This window comes from Panthera pardus, unplaced genomic scaffold (assembly GCF_024362965.1).
Source record: "Panthera pardus isolate Hobbes unplaced genomic scaffold, ASM2436296v1 HiC_scaffold_11, whole genome shotgun sequence".
Taxonomy (NCBI): Eukaryota; Metazoa; Chordata; class Mammalia; order Carnivora; family Felidae; genus Panthera; species Panthera pardus.
Genome location: NW_026526666.1, coordinates 106,476,867 through 106,497,180, shown reverse-complemented (window position 1 = coordinate 106,497,180; position 20,314 = coordinate 106,476,867). Strand labels below are relative to the sequence as shown.

At 53.3% G+C, this 20,314-nt stretch overlaps 1 protein-coding gene across 2 annotated transcripts; it reads right to left on the bottom strand.

The window, feature by feature from the left end:
* Positions 1 to 382: 382 nt before the first annotated feature.
* Positions 383 to 5,405, bottom strand: PERM1 (PPARGC1 and ESRR induced regulator, muscle 1). 2 transcript variants are annotated; one of them, XM_019460993.2, is made up of 4 exons: positions 5,158 to 5,401; positions 2,009 to 4,171; positions 1,245 to 1,370; positions 383 to 1,005 (listed from the first exon to the last, which is right to left on the bottom strand). In XM_019460993.2, exons 2-4 carry the CDS (start codon positions 4,008 to 4,010, stop codon positions 896 to 898), a joined length of 2,238 nt encoding a protein of 745 aa, XP_019316538.2. In that variant the 5' UTR covers positions 4,011 to 4,171; positions 5,158 to 5,401; the 3' UTR covers positions 383 to 895. The 2 variants fall into 2 exon arrangements, with proteins under 2 accessions (XP_019316538.2, XP_053755117.1); XM_053899142.1 differs by lacking the exon at positions 383 to 1,005 and having other exon boundaries at positions 1,024 to 1,370; positions 5,158 to 5,405.
* Positions 5,406 to 20,314: the final 14,909 nt, after the last annotated feature.

Below are 20,314 nucleotides of genomic sequence, written 5' to 3'. Positions count from 1 at the left end.
GCCGACCCGGCACCCAGCTTGGTAGCCTCCGTTGCTTTGCTGCCACCAGCCTCCCACCCGCGCTCCTGCCCCATCTCTGGCTCCTCAAAGCCCCGGGACAACCCCAAATGTTCAGTCCCTTTACCTGACACCACCATATTCTGCCCCTGTGCCTCGTCCAGGGTTCCCCACAGGAGGGGCTCCAGCCTCTGCCCTACAGACCCTCACCCTGCTAGGGCCGCCCTCCTATAGGCCCCTATGGGTTCCCGCTCACGGTCTCAGGAGCCAAGAAGGCCTTGGCCACACGCCCCCGGGGTTCAGGGGTCAAAGAGGCCTCAGAGGTTTTCACTACCCCAGCCCACTTGTAAACAGGGCAGATAGTCTCTGGGACACCCCCCTCCACCTGAAGGCCACCCAGTCTCCTCGCCCTTGCCCCCTGCCCGGATTTCCAGCTGCAGCCTTGCTGCTGCACTGACACCTTCTAGTTTCCAACGCTTTGTCCTGCTTCTCACCCCAGCTCGCCAAATGAAACATAGGACACCCCGTCAAATTTGATTTCGGATAAGCCACGTGTAATTTAGTACAATCTCCAATACTGCATGTCCGAAATGCGAGTTTCACCGGACACCCTATGTTTTTATTTGCTAATCTGGCCACCTTACTAACCAGCTCCTGGCTCAGCCCTACCCACCCAGCCTTCCAGAATCTCCCTCTTTCCAGGTGTGGAGCACAGCCGTGGCCTCAGCCGCTGGCTAGACCTTTGGGTGGAATCCAAGGGAGCCAGGACCGAGGACACTGGCTCCTTCCTAGATGCCACAGGACACAGGGATCAAAGGGCAAGACCTGAGGCAGCACCTCGTCCTGAGCCCCTGGGGCCACTTCTTTGTCCTGCGTCTTCCTGGGCCGAGCCTGGATCCTACCGGCTGGGGCTGGGGCTGCGGCTGCGGCTGCGGCTGCGGCGCCCCTGCCCCACCTGCCGGCGGAAGTAGTGGATGGCAGAGATGGTGCCGATGTTGGCCAACAAGACTGCAAGAGAAGCATGAGAGAGCCTCCTGAGTGCCGGCCGCCTTCCGGTCTGGCCGCTGTCTTCTATGCACACGGCCCGGCCCCCCAAGGGCAGGAGGAGGCCGGCGGAACTAGGGGTGGGTCAGGGGAGACATCTGTGCCTCTCCACGCACCCCTCATCCCTGCTGGCCCGGCAGCCGAGACTGGACACCAGCTGTCATCCTGGGCACCAGCCCCCTCCTCCCCCAGGGCCCCCGAACCTGTTTTCCAGGCGTCTGGGGTGTGCAGGTCTGACGTTCTCACAGCCCAGGTGGCAAAGGCTACGAACACCAGGCACATGTCATTCTGGCTGAAGGTAAACGAGGTGAGAGGCTCCCGGGGCTCTCCTAGGGAAAAGAAGCATGCTCTGTGCTCCGGCTCCACCCAGGCTCGTCTGTCCCAGACACGCTGTCTGAGTCACTTCTTCCGTGCAGTACCCCGTCCCAGGACACAGGGTAGTGTGTGGCACAGTTGAGTCAAGCTGACCTCAGCAGGATTTGCCGCTGGGGTACCATTTCCTGGTTTGTAAAATATCTTGCAGGGAAATGTGAGAGAAAGTCTATTGAGTGCCCGACCCAGCAGGCAGCAAGGCCTGAGCGTGAGCTGTCCCGGTGTCTACTGTGCTAGAGGCCGGGGGCAGGGCACTGCTGTCATCTGGGCCCGGATACAGAATGACGGCCAGTGCAGAGACAAGTTCCTGAGTGGCCGTGGTGTCTGGCCTCATCCACCCCACCTGGACTGTGTCCTGGGATGGCCAGGAGCTAGTCCATCCTTCCCGGCTCATCCCTAAGGCCCCCCTAAGGGCTCATGACCCGGGGTCCTAGCCTGCCCCTCCCCAGCAGCCCTCCTGGCTGAGCTCTCTGGACAGTACGTTCTCGGGACCTGGACAGCCCCGGGGCCCACGCGACACTCACCTGCTTGGCTGAACTCTCTGGACACTACGTTCCCGGGACCTGGACAGCCCCGGGGCCCACGCGACACTCACCTGCTTGCCCGACTGCCAGGCTGAGCTGCTCTGCTGTGACTGGGCTAGGCTCTGGTGAGGTTCCAGACCCCACTCCCCAGGGGACCGACCCGGGGGGCTCTGTGGCCTGCAGCTGGAGAAGGGCAGCCAGCTCTAGCACGCCCCCCGACACGTCCTCCCCAAGGAAGTGTTCATAGGCCTCGGGGATGGAGATGGGCACGGGGTCTCCAGGCGGACAGGCTGGCACAGGCTCAGCTTGTGGGGGGTGGGCCACGGAGTGCCCCCCCCAGTGCCCTGACCTCTGGGTTCGGCGGTCCTGGAAGAAGAACTCGCACGTGTCCGGCCACTGTACTCCGGCCAGCGCCTGGTCAGCTTCTGCCGCCTCCACGGCATCTTTATCCTCCTCCTCAATAGTGTCACAAAAAAAGAACTCGTAGGCCTCTGGGAGGGTCACTGCAAAGCTGCGCCTGGGCCTAGACCCCACAGAGGCAGAGGGGGGAGGGGAAGGCAGGTGTTTGAGGATCCGAGGCTGGGGGGACCGGGGCCCGACTGCCATGGCATCCCAGCCTCCAGGCCTGTCTCGGCCCCCGGCTGCTGTCCTGGGAGGCGCGGGCCGGGCTGTGGCTGGTGAGGGTGGGCCTGAGGTTTCTCCCAAACCTGGCTCCTCAGGGCTGGGCACGGCCATGGAAAATCGCACTCTCTTCTTCTTGGGTGCTTGAACAGAGCCTGGTGGGGGGGGCTCCCCCGAGTGATGTCCAGGGGCACCTGCTGAAGGCTCCCCTCTGGGTTTCTCTTGGTGTCCTCCTGGAGACACAACAGAGCTCAAACACAGCCTGGCCATTGGGGCAGCCTCCACCTCCACCAAGTCAGGCCCAGCCCGGGGAAGGGGAGCAGGTGTAGACACACCTGCATCGGATCGGGTCTTGGAAACAAGGTGAGGCAGAGCACGTGTAGATGAGTCCACCTCTGGCTTAACCACTGGGCCCACCACAGGTAGGTCCGTGTCCAGTCTAGACTTGGGGGCAGGTGTAGACAGAGCCATGTCAGGTTGAAGCTTGGAGGCGAGTGTAGACGGAGCCACATCTGACTTAGCTACGGAGATATCTGGATGAGTCTCCTGGGCAGGTGTGGACGCGGTGTGTGGCTCGGCTCTGGGGGTCATTCTGAGTGGGTCTATACCTTGCTCAGTCGTAGGGACTGGTGTAGACAGACCCAAATCTGTTCCTTGCCTGGTCATCTGCACAGGCGCTCCTGCAGACTCTGGACTCAGTCCGTTCTGCCTGGTTCCTGGTGTCTGCTCTGCTGTTCCAGCCGAGAGACCCTTCCCCCTGGACCCAGCCAGACCAAGGTCCTCCTTGGGCCTGGCCTCAGCAGGCAGCAGGGAGCCCAGGTGGGTGGGAGCGGAGCCCGGAGTACTCGAGCACCGGCCCCCCTTGGCTCCGGCCGTGTGCCTCTTCTTTCGGCCAGGGCTGCGTGGCGCGGCTCCAGGAGTGCCAGGGGGCCTCTGGGGAGCAGTGGTGCAGCCGGGAGACTCGGGGCTCTGAGGAGACTCACCAGGGGGACTAGGATCAGGGTCCTGGGGGGCTGGCCCCTGCAGAAGTCTCTGCATCTCGTCTCTGGAAGACGCTGGCCCTGGGAGCGACGAGCTGTGACCTAGAGGGGCGGCGTCAGATGCGAGGGACGGCAAAGCTTCTGACTGTGCGGACGTGCCGGGCATCTGCTGATCAACCCCCAGGGCCAAGACAGGCTCACGCCAAGACCTGCTGACCAGTGGCCGGGCAGCGGCCTTGTCCTCCTTCTTGAAACCAGGCCAGCCCCTCCCCCCAGCAGCCGGCTGCCCCTCGAGGAGGGGTGGAGGCCCAGGGGGCCTGTGGCCACTGCTGTCCCCTTGGTCAATGTCACTGGACAAGAGCTCATCCGCAGAGGCCAGGCTGGCCTGCGGGAGGCCACACTCTTCAGTCGTGGCTGCAAACTCGGCCCAGTCCTGGTCACTCAGCTGGATGCTGTACTGGAAGTTTTCCATTTCAGGTCAGCAGAGGCGCTTGAGCAGCACAGCCTGAGGCTAGGTGGGATCTTCACGGACCCAGGCCCCGGACACAGGCCAGCATACGCTGCCACCACCCTGCCCAGTCCCCGGGGTGCCCCCCACCTCCTTGGCTCGGGGGCCGGCGCTCCATCTATGTCCTGCAAGAGAGCAGAAAAGGGAATCCGGAGGGAAGCTGAGCTGCTGTCAAACCCGATCTCTCCTCCAAGTTAGAGAACGCGTGGCTCCCGCTTTGCCTGTTTCCAAACTGACCCCTAATAATAACCGTGTAATGACATATGTTACATTCTGCAAATCAAATAGTGAGGCACACTAAGAAAATAGGGTTCCTTGTATTTGAATTCTTGTCCCCAGAAGTGGTTTACGTCACATCTTTGAGCATTTTCTGTGCAGCTAGGTCAGCCTCACTTTCTCCAACTTTCCTGCAGAACGGTAGGTACCAAAGTAAACTTCATACAGCAAAACCCATTTCAAGGGTCACTCACTGGGAGTCAGTTCACGTGGGGGATGGCCAACTGTGGCCTGTCCCCACGGGCCCACGGTGGCAGCTGGCCACGGAGGAGGGGTGGCAGCGTCCAGCAAGCGACCAGCCTTTGGGGATGACCTTCCACCATCCTTGGCTGGGACAGGTTTCCGGGCTTCCCCTGAGTTCAAGGTCACTCTAGTGCTGGCCAGAGCCCACTCAGAGGTCACCAGGGAGCACCTGGCTCTGCCCCTTGCCTAGGCAGGAGGTCACAGAGCAGAAATGAGCCTCCTAACTCCCAGTGGGTTACTAGAGCCATCCTCAAGGTCTGCGCCCCTGACCCAGGCCTGCCCAGCTAGCAGAGCCCCCTTGTCTGCCTCATCTCTGTGAACAAAGGCGACCCCAACTGCCTGAGAGCCCCTAGTGTCTCAGCCTCCTATGGGAGGTGACCTTTGACCTTTGGCCAGCCACCACCGCACCCTGGGAGGTGGGAGGTCACTCTGGTCAGGCCGGTGCTGAGATGAAGATTCCTTGAGACCAGAGCACTGTGGCTTCCTGACCCACTGAAATGTCCCCTCCTCTCTGGCCCTTGGGGAAGTCCCTCTGGGGCTGTCTGACTTTCGGACTTCTTGGGGTGGGAACAAGGGACTAACAGTGTCATACCTGGGACCCTGTGGCCAGCCAGGGCAGTGGAGCTGGGCGTCCGAGCTGCCTGTCCCAGAGCGGCATGGTGCTGGGCTCACCACACAGGCCCCACCCCCACTGCCAAAAATACCCCATCCCTGTGGTCACATGTCTCCTGCCAGCCGTCAAGGTCCAGGCCACAAATAGATGGCATTTGAGGGGCCTCCAGCTACGTGAGGGACACCTTCCTGGGCAGGTCAGATGCCGGCCAGAGAATGCGAACCTGCAATCAGTTCTGCACGGGCCTCCTCTTTCCCAAGCTGAAGGCCACACTGCACACTCTTGGCCCGGGCTGACTTTTCCTCTTAAAGTGGCCTCACCTGCTATGAACCCTCCCCCCTGCCAGCAGCGCCGCCCCCACCTCCCACCAGCCCAGGCCTGTCTGGGTCTTAGGGCCTTGCCCTGTCGTCTGTGTGGAATAGAGAGGGTTACTGAGTGATGATAAAGGGGGAAATGACCTTTCCAGAATGTTCCTAGAGATCCTTTGGAGGTGGGCCGCTGATGACTGGGTGTGGAATAGTGGAGTGAGGCGTGCACCTCTCTCCTCCGGCCTCCAGAGGGTTACTGGCCCCTTCCCAGGCAGCACTGTTGCACCTGCCGGTGGGGGCAAAGGGGCAAGTGGGGCCACTGAGGGCTCTTGGTAGCCAGCATGCCGAAGGGGAATGGGCTTTGGCCTCTAGAGAGGGTTGGGAGGGTTCAGGGGAGGAAAGTGCATTACTCTGCACCAGCATCTCTCCTGACCTAGACGCCGGTGGTGGGCCCAAGGAGGAGGAGGGAAAACAGAGTCTGTTCCTTCAAGAAAGGGGTCCTGGTGCTGCCACCCCCAGCGGAACCAGTCACCAAGAGTAGGCAGGCAGGGGTAACAGTGCCTCAGAGATGGGCCTCCAGAGTGCCCCTCCTCTGCCAGGCCTCCCTGAGCACTCTTTGCAAAACTTATCCATCCTGGGAGGGGGCACAAAGAAGACCCTGTTTTCAGAGTTGAGCCTGGTGAGGCACAGAGAGGGTGAGCGACTCCTGCCTGACCACACAGCTAGCAAATGGCAGAGCTAGGACCCAGCGCCCTTAGCTGCGCTCCAGGCCATCCTGATCTTGGGGCTGATAGTGCCCATCCCACACAGGTCATTGTAACACACACTTGTGGCTTCCAGGCTATAAGGGATGTGAAGGGGGAGTAAGGGAGCCAGACAGCAAACATCTAAACAGACAGGTAGATGAGATCACCTCCCACAGCAACACAATGGAAGAAAGAAGTATTGTGGAGAGAAGGGGTGCCCCGGAGGGGCTGGAGACTTCTCTGACGAGAGGCCCTTGGGCTAAAAGGCCTTTGAGAGCCTGAGGGACAGGACTCAGTGGGTGGGAGACAGAGAGGGCCAAGGCCATAAGGGTGATGGTGGAGAGGCAGCTTCACACAGGGGGAGCAAGGCCGGGGCGCTTCGATTCCCAGTAAGCCAGCCAATGTATGACACGTGCAGGAAGGGCACAAACTGTGTAGGAAAGGACCCTGCCTGTCGGTGTGTGCCACCCGGCCACCTCGTGCAGGCCAGCCTGGCCCATAGTGAACTTTACATAAGTGGAGTTGTGCCCCAAGAACCTTTCCGCGTCTGCGTAAAAAGAAAAACTAGTTTCCTACTCACACTGTTCTCCTGTGAGTCTCCTGTGCTACCCACACAACACACTTCACTTCTGTTTCTGACACCAGCTGGGTGTCCTACGGCTTAACTCAATTCTGACACCATCTACCTGGAGACAGCATGAGATCCCCAGGTGAAGGGCTCAGTCCCACAAGACTGCCCGCCCCCCTTCCGAGTTTAGTCACAGGTAGTGGGTCCCCAGGTCACCCACAACTTGTTGGCTACAGACCAGTTTCCCATGACCCTTCCCCCTTGGATTTGATGAACTTACAAGAGCAGCTCACGGAAGTCAGGGAAACATTTACTTACGTTTACCGGTTTACCGTACGAGGGTATGATAAAGGGTACAGATGAACAGCTGGATGGAAGAGATGTGTGGGGTGAATTATGGCCTGGGTGCCACTCTCCCCACACCTGCACATGTTCAGCAACATGGAAATTCTGTGAACCCCATACGATCGGGATTTTATGGAGGCTTCCTCACACAGGCATGATGGGTCATTAAATCCAATTCCAGCCCCTCCCTCTCCGGAAGAGGGGGTGTTGCTGGGGCTGAAATTTCCAAGCTTCTAATCCTGGCTGGTCCTTCTGGTGAGTATCTCTATCCCAGAGCCCACCCGGAGTCAGCTCATTAGAACAAAAGGTGGTCCTGGTGCTCTTATCACTTAGGAATTTACGAGGGTTTCAGTAGCTCTGGGCCCGGAACTGGGAGCAGAAACGAATATGTGTATTTTCTACAATCTCACGTCTGCCTCCTCGGAGCCTCAACGTGATTCGGAGTCAGGCACCTCGGGGGCTGTGCTGGTCAGTTTCACCACCAACAGTGGCCTCGTCTCTGCATCATGTTTCTGTGGAAGGAGATTTGGGTTGTTTCCGCTTCACAGTCGCAAACGTGCCCGAACGTTTCTCTCGGAAAACCTGTGTACTTGGCCTCAGAGAGGCCAGAGGGTCGGGTCGGGGGGCGAGCTTGTTCAGCTTCAGAAGCCACTGCCCGACGGTTTCCCGAGTGGCTGCGCATCTGCCCCGACTGCAGGACACGCGCAGGTCGTCTCTGTGCTGCGCATCCTCACGGACCGCCGTCTCTGCCACTCGGCGCTCTGGTGGCTCCGTGGTCATGCCACACTGCCATTTAATCCACATTCCCTTTGGTCCCTGGCCTTTCTATTCCCTTGAGGGTGTGTCTTCCCGGTGCTTGTGCCACCTTCATATGCCTTCTCCTCACTGGTTTGTAGGGCTTGTGCACTCTGGACGAGAACTCCTCACTGCTGTCTGTATTATCAATACCTTCCCTCACTCTCACATTCTCACTCTCTTAACAGTGCCTTTTGGTAAACAGTTTTAAATTTTAATATGGTGCAAGTGATCAACAGCTTCCTTTACGGTATCACCATTTCTGTTCTTTTAAAGAAACTTTGCCTGCCCCAAAGTCATAAAGACTTCATAAAGGTGTCCTTGTATATTTTGTTAAAGCTTTGCCTTTTAGCTTTCAAATTGTATCTGCAACCCACCTGGTATTGATGGGAGGTCCTGCCACACTTTTTTGTTTCCGTGCGGACACCTAGTTGGCCCAGTGCCATGTCAAGGCTTGGGTGGCACACGTGTGTGGGTTTATCTGTCTACAGGGGCAAAGCAGCACAGCCCCACATGGGGTTGGAGCCCCATAAGGTGAGGAGGTTTGGAGGGTTTGGGACAGGGGCTTTTTAACAATTGCCCTGGCTGCCCTGGGAGAGGCAGGGAGACCAGCTCTGAGACTGCGGGGAGGGAGCAGGGGGACTAGGGTGAGGCCATGTGAGGACTGAGCTCTCCCCAGAGGCTTTCCTTTCCTCCTCTCCCACCCAATCTTGGAGGACCTCATCGTGGGGGGCAGTGGAGGGATGTCTGCTGTAGGATGAGGAAACCAGGCAGAGCTCTATAGCACATCAGGATATGTTCCACAGTGGATGTTAAGTCTTGGTGGAGACCTGGGCCAGGGGGAACAAGTGATGGATAGATGGGCAGTCAGACACACATTCCATGGAGCCGGGAGCATGGGCCCAAGCAGGGGGAAAGGTGCAGGGTGAGGGAAGTAGAGGGCAGCCTGCTGTACCCCCAGGGACCACATGAGGGCACCAGAGTTCCACCGGAAGCAGACAGAGCTCAGCCCTTCCGGCCCTTACCCAGGTCTGAGGGAATGGACACTTGGGGGACGCTAGGCTCCCTTTCCTGAAGCCATGTAGTCCCCTTGAGCCCTTGAACTTGAGACAGTAAAAGTAAGCCAATTTCGATGAGTAGCTATTATGTGCCAAGGAGTCTTTCTCTTTTCTTTAAGTTTTATTTTAAGTAGACTCCACTCCCAACACGGGGCTTGAACTCACGAGGCTGAGATCCTGAGATCAAGATTCCCATGCTCTACCAAATGAGCCAGCCAGACACCCCACATGCCAAGCAGTTGTAAACGCTTTACACAAATTATGAGCTTTTAACTTTTTAAAAAATAGTTTTATTGAGGTATAACTTACATACAATAAACTGCACATATTTGAGTGTAAAATTTGCTAAGTTTTGACATTTGTGATGCCCAGGAAGCCATCACCATAATCCAGAGAGTGAACATGCTCATCACCCCTAAAGGTTCCTATGCTCTTGGTGATACCTCCTTCCCCTACTCCCAAGGTAACCATCAATCTGGATTTGGTAACTATAGTTAGGTGACACTGTCTAGAACTATTACGCTAACGGAAATAAGTCAGTCAGAGAAAGATAAATATATGATTTTACTCATATGTGGAATTTAAGAAACAAAACATGAATATAGGGGAAGAGAGGCAAAAATAAGATAAAAACAGAGAGGGAGACAAACCATAAGAGACTCTTAAATACAGAGAACAAACTAAGGGCTGCTGGAGGGGCACTGGGTGGGGGGATGGGCTAGAAGGGGGATGGGCATTAAGGAGGGCACTTGTCAGGATGAGCACTGGGTGTTATACATAAGTGATGAATCGCTAAATGCTATTCCTGAAATCATTATTATACTGCATGTTAACTAACTTGGATAAAAAACAAAAAACTAACTGTGCTTGAGCCATAAAAATAAAAAATAAATTGAAAAAAGAAAATATCAAATAAATAAAATGGCTGCACCATTTTACATTCTTATCAACAATGTAAAAGTGTTCTAATTTCTCCACAAGTTTGCTAACACCCCCATCTGTACTTTAAATTTTTTTTAAATTTAATTTTATTATTTTTCACAGTGATCTTGGGCACCTAGGTAGCTCAGTCGGTTAAGCGTACGACTTCAGCTCAGGTCATGATTTCGCAGTTCGTGAGTTCAAGCCCTGCATCGGGTTCTGTGCTGACAGCTCAGAGCCTGGAGCCTGGAGTTCTGTGTGTGTCTCTCTCACTCAAAAATACATAAACATGAAAAAAATAAGTAAATAATAATCTCTATACCCAATGTGGGACTCTCACTCATGACCCTAAGATCAAGAGTCATATGCTGTACTGACGGGGCCAGACTTTTTTTTTTTTTTTTTTTTTTTTTTTTTTTTTTTTTTGAGAGGGAGAGAGAGAGAGCACCAGTGGGGGAGAGGGGCAGAGGGTGAGAGAGAATTTTAGGCAGGCTCAGAGCTCAGTGCAAAGCCCAACGCAGGGCTCAATCTTAGGACCCTGGGCTCGTGACCTGAGCTGAAATCAAGAGTCACTCAACCGACTGAGCCACCCAGACGCCCCTTTTTAATTATACCTATCCTGGTGGGTGTGAAGTGGTATCTCATTGTGGTTTTGATTTAAATTTCCATGATGGCTATGATGCTGAGTGGCTTTTCAGGTGTTTGTTGGCCATTTATATATCTTTGGAGAAATGTCTGTTCAGATTTTTCACCCATTTTTTTTTTTTGTTGGGTTGTCTTTTTATTATTGAGTTGAGAGTTATCTATATATTATATATATATATATATAATACCTATTAATACATATTTATATATTTAATACATATTTATATATTATATGCATGTTTTGCATTGTTTTTCTCCTCTTTCAATTTTTTTTGGATAATGCCTGTTGAGGCACAAGTTTTAATTTTTACAAAGTTCAATTTATCCTTTTTCTTTTGTCACTTATGCTTTTTAGTATCATGCCTAAAAAGGCTTTGCTTAAGGCCCTTCATCACCCAAGATCATTTTCTTCTAAAAATTTTATGAAAGTTTTAGCTCTTACATTTATGTGTAGTATCTGCTTTGAGTTAATTTCTGTGTATGGTGTGAGGAAGGGAATGGCTGATCAGATGTCCCAACATTTGTTGAAATGACTCTTCCCACATTAGGTTGTCCTGACATTCTTGTTGAAAATGAACTGACTGTAAATATGACGGCTTATTTCTGAACTCTCAGTTCTATTCCACCAGTCACTATGCTTAACCTCATGCTAGTTCCACAGTGTCTTAATTATTATTGCTTTGTAATAAGTTTTGAAATCAGGAAGTTTGAACCCTCCAACTTTGCTTTTCTTTTTCAAGACCATTTTGGATATTCAGGGTTGCTTAAATTTCCATATGAATTTGGAAATTCAGCTTGTCTGTTTCTGCAAAAATCTTAACTAAAACCTTGTTAGAGACTGCATTAAAACCAAAGGCCTGTTTGTAAAGTATTAGCATCTTTTTTTTTTTAAGTTTATGTATTTTGAGAAAGCGAGAGAGAGAGAGAGAGAGAGAGAGAGAGAGAGAGAGAGAGAGAGAAGGAGAAACACGGAGCTTGACGCGGCGGCTTGGAACCCATAAACCATGAGATCATGACCTGAGCTGAGATCAAGGGCCAGATGTTCAATTGTCTAAGCCACCCAGGCACCCCTGTGAAGTATCAATATCTGAACAATGTTTAATCTTCTGATCCATGAGATACCTTTTCATTTATTTAGAACTTCTTTACTCTCTTTCAGTAAATGTTCTGTTGTTTTAAAGCCTGAGTTTTGCACTTCTTTTATTAAATATATTCCTAAGTATTTTATTCTTTTTGATGTTATTATTAGTGAAAGATTTCTTAATTTCATTTTCAAAAGTATTAGATGCCAGTGTTTGGAAATACTACTGATTTTTAAAATATCTATTTTGCACCCTGCAACCTCACTTAATTCATGTATTAGTTTTGATAGTTTTCCTAGTGGATTTCTTTGCATATAAGATCATGTCACTTGAACACAGGCAGTTTTACTTCTTCCTTTCCAGTATGGGTGACTTCTATTTCATTTCCTTGCCTAATTGGCTTGAACTCCCTACACCGCCGGACAGAAGCGGCAAGAATGGACACCATTGTTTTATCCCCGTATCGCGGCAGTTTGATTATGTGGCTCCTTGACGTAGTTTTCTTCAAATTTCTTAGGCTTGAGTTTCAATGAGCTTCTTGGATCTGTGGGTTTATAGTTGACATCAATATTGGAAAAATTCTATTCATTATTTCTCAGTGTTTTTGTTGTTGTTGTTGTTGTTTTGCCTCCTCTTCCTCCTCCTTCTGGGACTCCAATTACATGTATATTAAGCCACTTCAAGTTGTCCCACAACTAACTAATGTGCTTTTCTTGTCTTTGCTTCTTTTCCACTTTTTAAGTCTCTTTCACTTTGAATAGATTTTATGGGTATACTTGCAGTTCACTATTACCAGTATTTTCCTCCTCAATGTCTAATCTGCCATCACACCCATGTCTAGAAGCTCAGTGGGTTTCTATGAAGGTCTCTCAAACCTTCGGTCTTTCCTGTAGCTTCTTGAACATATGAAGTATCACTGTAACAACACTTTTAATGTCTTTGTCTACTGTTTCTATTACCTGTGACATTTCTGCTCTACTTCAATTGATCGATTTTTCTCCTATTATGGGTCATATTGTCCTGCTTCCTTGTATGCCTGGTAATTTTTTACTGGCTGCCAGACATCATGAATAGTAATTGTTGGGTGCTGGATATTTCTGTGTTCCAATAAATATTCCTGGGCTTTGTTCTGGGGCTTTGTCTGGAGACAGCTTGATCCCCTGGGGCCTTGTTCATAAACTTTATTAGGAACAGCACTCACCGTAAGGCTAATTGTCCCTCACTACTGGAACAAGTCCTTCTGAATACTCTACCATGTGCCCTATGAATTACGGGCTTTTCCAATCTGGCTAGAGATGAGCCTGGGTAAACTCAGAGGATTTTTCTCTCTAATCGTTTCTGGTGGCTCCTTTCCTGGCCTCAAGGAGTTTCCTCCCAGTGTGATCCGATCAGCCTTCAGGGAGACCCTCTGCATGTCTCTGGAGTCCCCTCCGTGGCTTCTCTCTCCTTGCTGACACTCTGTCACAGGACTCCAGCAGTGGACCCCCAGCCCCACCCTGTCAGCTCTGCCTCCTGGACTCAGGAAGTCTGCTAAGCTCTGCCTGGCTTCCCCTCCCTGAGGTCAAGGGCTAAACACCGTCTTCTGACAGCTGGGGCAACACAGGGCTCACTTCACTGGTTTCTCGCTTCTCAGGGACCCTACTGAGGGAAAAGCCTACTATTTCATATATTTTGTCCAGTTTTTAGTTGTTTCAGGCAAGAAAGTAAATCTGGTCCCTGCTACTCCATCTTTGCTGGAAACAACTGTCATTATACAGATTATTCACTTAATCCCTTCAACCACATAGCACTACCAGGGAGGTACTATTACTAACCTTATTTTACATGTGAGATTCTGTAACTTGCCCAAGGTCACACAACGAAGTGACAGCAGAAATAAAATTCAGTATCAGTCTGTGCTAGAAGCCTTCCCTGAACCACTCCTGTGCTGACAAGACCTTGAGGGGGTGCCCCACCCAGAGATTGTGGGTGTGGGATGCATGTCTGTGGCCTTCCCAAACACAGAGCACACTGAAGGAAGTTCAAGGACATGGGAGAGAAGGTCTGAGTCTGTATGTGTTTGTGGGAAAGGCCTTGGCCACCTCTGAAGGGGTCTCTATCTCTATGTAACTCGGTCTCTAGCTCTGACCATGGGACTGTGTGTCTCTGGCACTGCATGTCTGTCCCCCTCAGTCACCCGCCCGGGTGGAGCCCAGTTCTAGGCGGGACAATCCCTGGAAGCCCAGAGGCAGGTGCTGCTCTAGGAACAGCAGGTAACTGCTTCCCCCCCGCCCCACCTTCCCTTCTCCAAACTTCCCCCGACATCACATCGCAGGTCTGAGGGGACTGTGCCCCCCAGACTCCAGTGGATGGCAGCCAAGAAACCCACAGCCCAGTTACACGTGCACACGCAGTTGCAGCCACAGGCCGTGCAGTCACAGCTGCCAGCTCTAAGAACTTGTTGGGGACTGGAACATTCTAGCACTATTTCGTTCATTTCACACAACCCTCCCAAGCTCCAGACGGGGGTGGCCCAGACATTCCCCAGGGTTCTGGGGCTCATGCTGGGCAGGCAGGTCTCCCCACCCAGGAGGAAGCTGCCTTGCTGCCTTTGGGGAAAAGGTCAGATTGGAGGCAGGTGATGAGGTTCATGGGGGTTGGGGGGAAGCCCATGGCTCCTCAGGCCCCACCCTCCCAACTGTCTGTGCCTGTGTGCCAGGGAAGGACCCCGTGTGTGCCCTCTGCGGGGGGGGGGGGGGGGTCCTTCTGTGTACCCTAGTGCCAGGGAGGAGCCACCCACACAAAAGAGCATTAGCCTAGACACCCGAACCTTAGTTTCTGTCTTCAGAGGGGCAGGCATTCACCCAGCGACTTCTGGAAAGTCAGCAACGGCCTCCTGCCACCAGTCTACTTGGTAACAGTTAGCTCTGGTGTCTAATCCTCTGGGGACCACAGGCTAGGTGGCTTATCCACCACAGAAACATAGGTCTGGAACCTGGAAGTCCGAGATCAGGGTGCCAAAGGGGGTCTGGTTTTGGTGAGGGCCCTCTTCCAGGAAAAGTCTGCCCAAAGATTGCCAGCTCTAAGTGGGCAGACTGGTCAGCTCAGATCCTGGCATGTGACCCTTACCTCTTAATTTTACAAACCAAACTCCTAGAGCCAATTCATGGAACTTTCCCTTTTCCCAAAGCAGAAAAGGAGAGAAGGAAATTCCTTGCTCACACAGCCAGATGATGGCCTGTCCCACCCCAGCATTGCATTCAGAGCTGGTCTCAATGTACAGAAAGAAGCTCGGCCAGAACTTACATACGGGACACTTTTCCTGACCCTAGACTGGCAGCAGAGCTGAGGTCCAGGGCACCCACTGCAGGGCCCGCGGCCTCAAAGAACAATGAGAAGGGAGTCCAGTCAGCCCCCAGCTCTCTGGGTGTGAGCGTTTGGCACAAGTTGGGGGGTGAGCGCGGGGGCTGGGATGGACACTGCCACCTCCCTACATCCAGGGCTGCTGAGCTCCCCCTCACTGTGCTAAACAGGGCGTGGCAGGGCCTAGCTCGGCCGGTTAAGCGCCCGACTTGATTTTGGCTCGCGGGCACTTTTTTTGTTGTTAGTTCGAGGTCACAGTTTGTGGGATCGAGCCCTGCCGTCAGGCTCTGCGCCGACAGCATGGAGTCTGCTTGAGATTCTCCCTCTCCCTCTGCCCCTTCCCCACTCTCTCTCTCTCACACAATAAATAAACATTAAAAAATAAACAGGGCAAAGGATGCTGGGGGGACCGTGAGTGCGGGGAGAGGCAGAGCTGGAGAAGCGTTCCTCTCCACCAGCCTCTGGCCGGCACAACAGCTGCAGGGAGGTTCCCCCTCCTGGCCCACTGGGTAGGATGTTCCTGCTGGCTCAGGTGTGTGAACCTCCGTTACATTAAGGTCAGGGCTTGATGAGGACCAAGCCCAGGGCTTCAAGCGTCCAACACTGACTTTCTACTCCTCGCTGAGCCCCTATCTCCCCACACAGACATTAAGACTCCTGACTGTGGAGGCCCAGGAAATGAGCCCAAAGCGACCAGGTAGGCGGGCGTCAGGTGGGACACCAGGAGGAAACACCTTCGAGGCAGCAGCAACCAGGTACTTTTTGGTAACCATGGTTACCAGGCTGCCAAAAGAATTGAGGCACCCCACCGGGGAGAAGCGCAGTGTGGCCTGAGTGTCACAGGGTCTGTGCCGGGGGGGGGGCAGGGCCAGCTGCCCATCCAGGGTGGTACGCGCTGTGGCTCTAGCATGAAGCATCCCTCATCTACTGGAGACCTGTAGCCTGTGAATCCCCAACTCCATGCTCTGACTCAGGGTGCCCTATCACTTACACCACAGAAACGATCCCCAGTCTCACCTGGATCCCTCAGGGGTGGACCCGGCCTGTGGCTGGCCAGCACCATGGCAGGGCCCTGGACCTGTCACTGTACCCATCCACTCGGGGCTTGCTAGGAACTGCTTCCAGATCAAAGCCAGACTGGCCAAAAGCAGAATCAATCCACCCCCTGCTTATGACCACAGCTGTAGGGACTATTTCTGGGGTTACTCTCCCCAAAAGTCCAGTCCTCACCCCCACCCAACCTCTTCCACCATTCCATGGTCAGGAAGGCAGGTGGGGGGGACTTGTCAGGTGACCGTGGGTACGTTAGCTGTTTATTGCTATTATTTATTTTATGTACAACTTATTGTTACTTACTGCCACATAACAAATTAAAGTATAATAGCTTAAAACGACACGTCACACAGTTTCTGAGAGACAGGAGTCCAGGAGCTGCTCAGCTGGGTGGTTCTGGCTCAGGATCTCATTAAGTTGTTGTCAAGATGTTGAAAGTGGCTGGGATCTCACCTGAAGCCTCGAGGGGCTGGAGAACCTACTTCTAAACTCACTCTCACTCAGGTCCACACTGTGTTGGCCTTTCCACAGTAAAGGACAGCTGGCCTCCCCCAGAGTGAATATGGCAGGCACGGAACAAGATGTACCTGCAGCCTAACCTTAAAGAGACATCCCGTCACTTCTGCAGGACCTTATTGGTCACATTCACAAGGCTGCAAACCAGGAGGGGACCACCGGTGGCCTTTCAGGAAGTGGTCGACTCCAAGGCCTTTTTCCTTGACCACGGTACATCCCAGGATGGATACAGTCTGGGGAGCAGACTCCAGACACAGCTGTGGGAACTTTCAGCTCAGCTTTCTCCTCTGGAAAGGAGCAGGTCCTGGAGTCAGAGTGAGGCAGAGCTTGCCAGGTGATGGGAGGAGGCTGCCGGGGCCTGGAGACAATCAGGGCGGCCACTGCAGCTTTGGCGCCAGAGCTAAGGCCTCACCTCTCACAAATCAGGGCTCCAAACAGCCCAGCCCCTCCCCTGCTCTGAATTTCCAACTGACTGCAGTTTCGTGGACCTGTTCTTCTGTCACCATAGGGACTGATTCTCCAAATTCCAAAAACCTAGGATTTGCTGTCATCGATTGGTCCCACAGGCAGAAGGGACCCGGATAAACAGGGCTCCCACACCCACAGAGGCAGGCAATTCTGCTGACTGTGCATATGGATTCAGCACACATTTATTGACCCTTGATCCTTGCCAGGAACTGGGCTGGAAGGAAACGCAGATACTGAATGAGACTCTGCCTGCTTATGGAAGGGAACCGACCCAGGAGGAGGAGGAGGTCCGTACCCCTCCCCCACTCCTACCACACAGCCTGGCCAGGAGACGGTGCTTCCTAAGTGTCTGCAAGACAAACGCTGAGACAGAAATAGCTGGCTGGGTGGGTAGGAGGCTGGAGTCAAAGGAATAACCAAGAGCCCATCTGGGGGCTGGGGGTGGAGGGGGCAGAAATGGGTGGAAGAGTGGGGAGTGTGGGAAGGAGAACCCCTGATGAGGGAGGGATTACTGCAAACCTGGGGCCATAACTCCTCCCACTGAGGCCTTGTAGAAACTGCTGGAGGGGGTCTGCTGGACTGGGCTGGTGTCCAGGCTGGGCGTGGGGAGGGGTGGGATGCTCTCCACAGCTGGAGGCAAGGATGCTGTTCCTGAGAACCAGGTGCCCTCGGCTGCTGAGAAGGGGCAGGCTGGGGAGGGGGCCAGCTTCAGCCTGAGCTGTGCTTGCTCAGACCTCCCGAATCTAAGCAAGAATGACACCCCTCTCAGCTATAAAAAAGAATGAGATCTTGCCATTTGTGACAACACAGACAGACCCAGAAGGTATTGTGCTAAGTGAAATGAGTCAGACAGAAAAAGATAAATACCATGTGCTTTCACTTGCAGGTGGAATCTAAAAAACAAGACAAATGATCAAAAAATAGACTCTTGGGGCACCTGGCTGACTTAATCGGAGCACGCTACTCTTGATCTCGGGGTTGTGAGTTCAAGCCCCATATTTGGTGTAGCGATTACTTAAAAAATAAAATCTTTAAAAAAACAGATTCAAATACAGAGAAACAAACTGGTGGTTGTCAGAGGGAAGGTGGGTGGGGGGCTATGTGAAACAGGCAATGGGGATTAAGAGGTACAAATTTCCAGTTATATAATAAATAAGTCACCGGGGTGCCTGGGTGGCTCAGTCGGTTAAGTGTCTGACTCTTGTCAGTTCAGATCATGATCCTGCAGTTCGTGAGTTTGAGTCCCACATCGGGCTCTGCACCAACCATAAGGAGCCTGCTCTGGGATTCTCTCTTTCCCTCCATGTTTGCCCCTCCCCTGCTCACACTCCCTCTCACAATAAGTAAAATACACATTTAAATTTTTTTTTTAAATTGGGGCAGCTGGGTGGCTCAGTCAGTTAAGCGTCTGACTCTTGGTTTCGGCTTAGGTCATGATCTCGTTGTTTCGTGGGTTCGAGCCCTGCATCGGGCTCTGCGCTGGCAATGCAGAGCCTGCGGGGATTCTCTCCCTCTCTCTCTGCGCCTCCCCTGCTCTCTCTCTCTCCCAAAATAAATAAACTTCATAAATTAAAAAAAATTGTTAAAGTAAAATAAATAAGTCACGATGAAAAGTACAGCACAGGGAATATGCTCAATAATACTGTAATAACTTTGTACCCTGACAGACGGTGGCTACTCCAATCACAGCGAGCACCGTATGGAATTGTTGAACCACTATGTTGTACCCCTGAAATTAATGTAACATTGTACATCACCTATACCTCAAAAATAACAAAAGACACTCTTCTCAAACCTCCTGACTCCATCCAAATGAATCAAGTCAGTATGAATTGAGCCATTCCAAGCAGCTGTGAGGACAAAGGTGGTTGACACAGACATGGCCCTGGCCTCTGGAGCCCACGGAGACCGGTGGGAAAGTGGGGAGAGAATTCCAGCCAGGAGGCTGAGTTCAAAGACACAGAGATCAGAAGGCGCCTGTGTGGCTGAGGAACTGTGTGTGGTCCCCGACAGAGCCTGAGAGACCCTTGGAGGGTCCTCGCTGCAAATCTCCCTTTGGCAACAGCGTTAAGACATTACCAGAAACAGGAAGTAAAGGTAGCATGGGGGTGCAGGTGGGGGTGGGAAGGACAGGGAGTAAGGCAGGCAGGAAATGGGACACCAGGGATCTGGTCTAGAGTTATCACTGCCCTTTTATGGGAGGAGGGAGAGCATGACAGCCCCAAGTTCCAGGTGATTTCCCCAGGTGGCTCTTTTTCATTTGGCCACACAGGTAGGGAGGACCCTCTCTTTCCTGCAGGGTGTGTGGACCCCTGCTTTGTACAAACTCTACCCACCCTCCAGCCCTCCCCCCCACCAGGCTTCACATCCCCACCCCACCCCTCTTCTGCACTGAGGCCCTCCCTGAGCAACTGCTCTCCCCCAACCAAGCTGAGCTCCCTGCTCCAGCAATAGACCCTGGGCAGGTCTCTTGCCAAAGAGGGCTTCCCAGGCCTTGTTCAACTGTTCTTTCCCCACAGCCCTGCCAGAGCTGCAGCTCCGAGACAGAGGGACTACTTTGAGGTTCCCCCAGGGCCAGAATCATTGAATGTGTGTATCTCCAAGGCCCACGTGGCTGCCACCATCTAGCACCACTGACCCAGGTCCTTGACTCTCAGGGAGATGGGCAAAGCAGCCAGAGGGCAGGGATGACAGGCTTGGTGGGGACTTGGAAGTCCCTGACAGGTGAGCATGGCTGAGTGTAGGAGAACCAGGTGATTCCCGCCTACGACACGGCCACGGAGGCCACTGGAGGAGCAGCAGACTAACCTCTGTCAGTGACCCACCCTTTCTCCCTGAAGAGCCCTGGCCAAGCAGGAGGCAGGCAACCATCTGATGAACTCGGCTGCAGTTGGGAAATGAATCTTGGCTCAGCCTCAGATGGGCTCAGGGTGAGACACTCCAGTCTCAGCTTATGTGGCTCAGAACACCCCCTCGTTGCACCTGGAGCACAGCCCCCTGCAGCAGCTCAGGAAGACCTGGGACCGCGGGACAGTGACTCCAGGGCTGATGTCCAATGCTGCCTAGTATCACTGCCTGGCACTGTGTGGCTGACACAGTAGGTACTCAGGACAAAGGCATGGGCAGGACCACCCTCCAGTCTTCTCCCACTAGCAGAGACCTCCCCTCCCAGGGCACACGTCAAGACTGCACTCTGGTGGGGGAGTACCCCTCCCCCTCCCACCGCTGGCACTAAGTGTTCTTTGCCAGTCTTGCCCCAGTTCCTTGTCCCCAGGACTCAGACACCCTC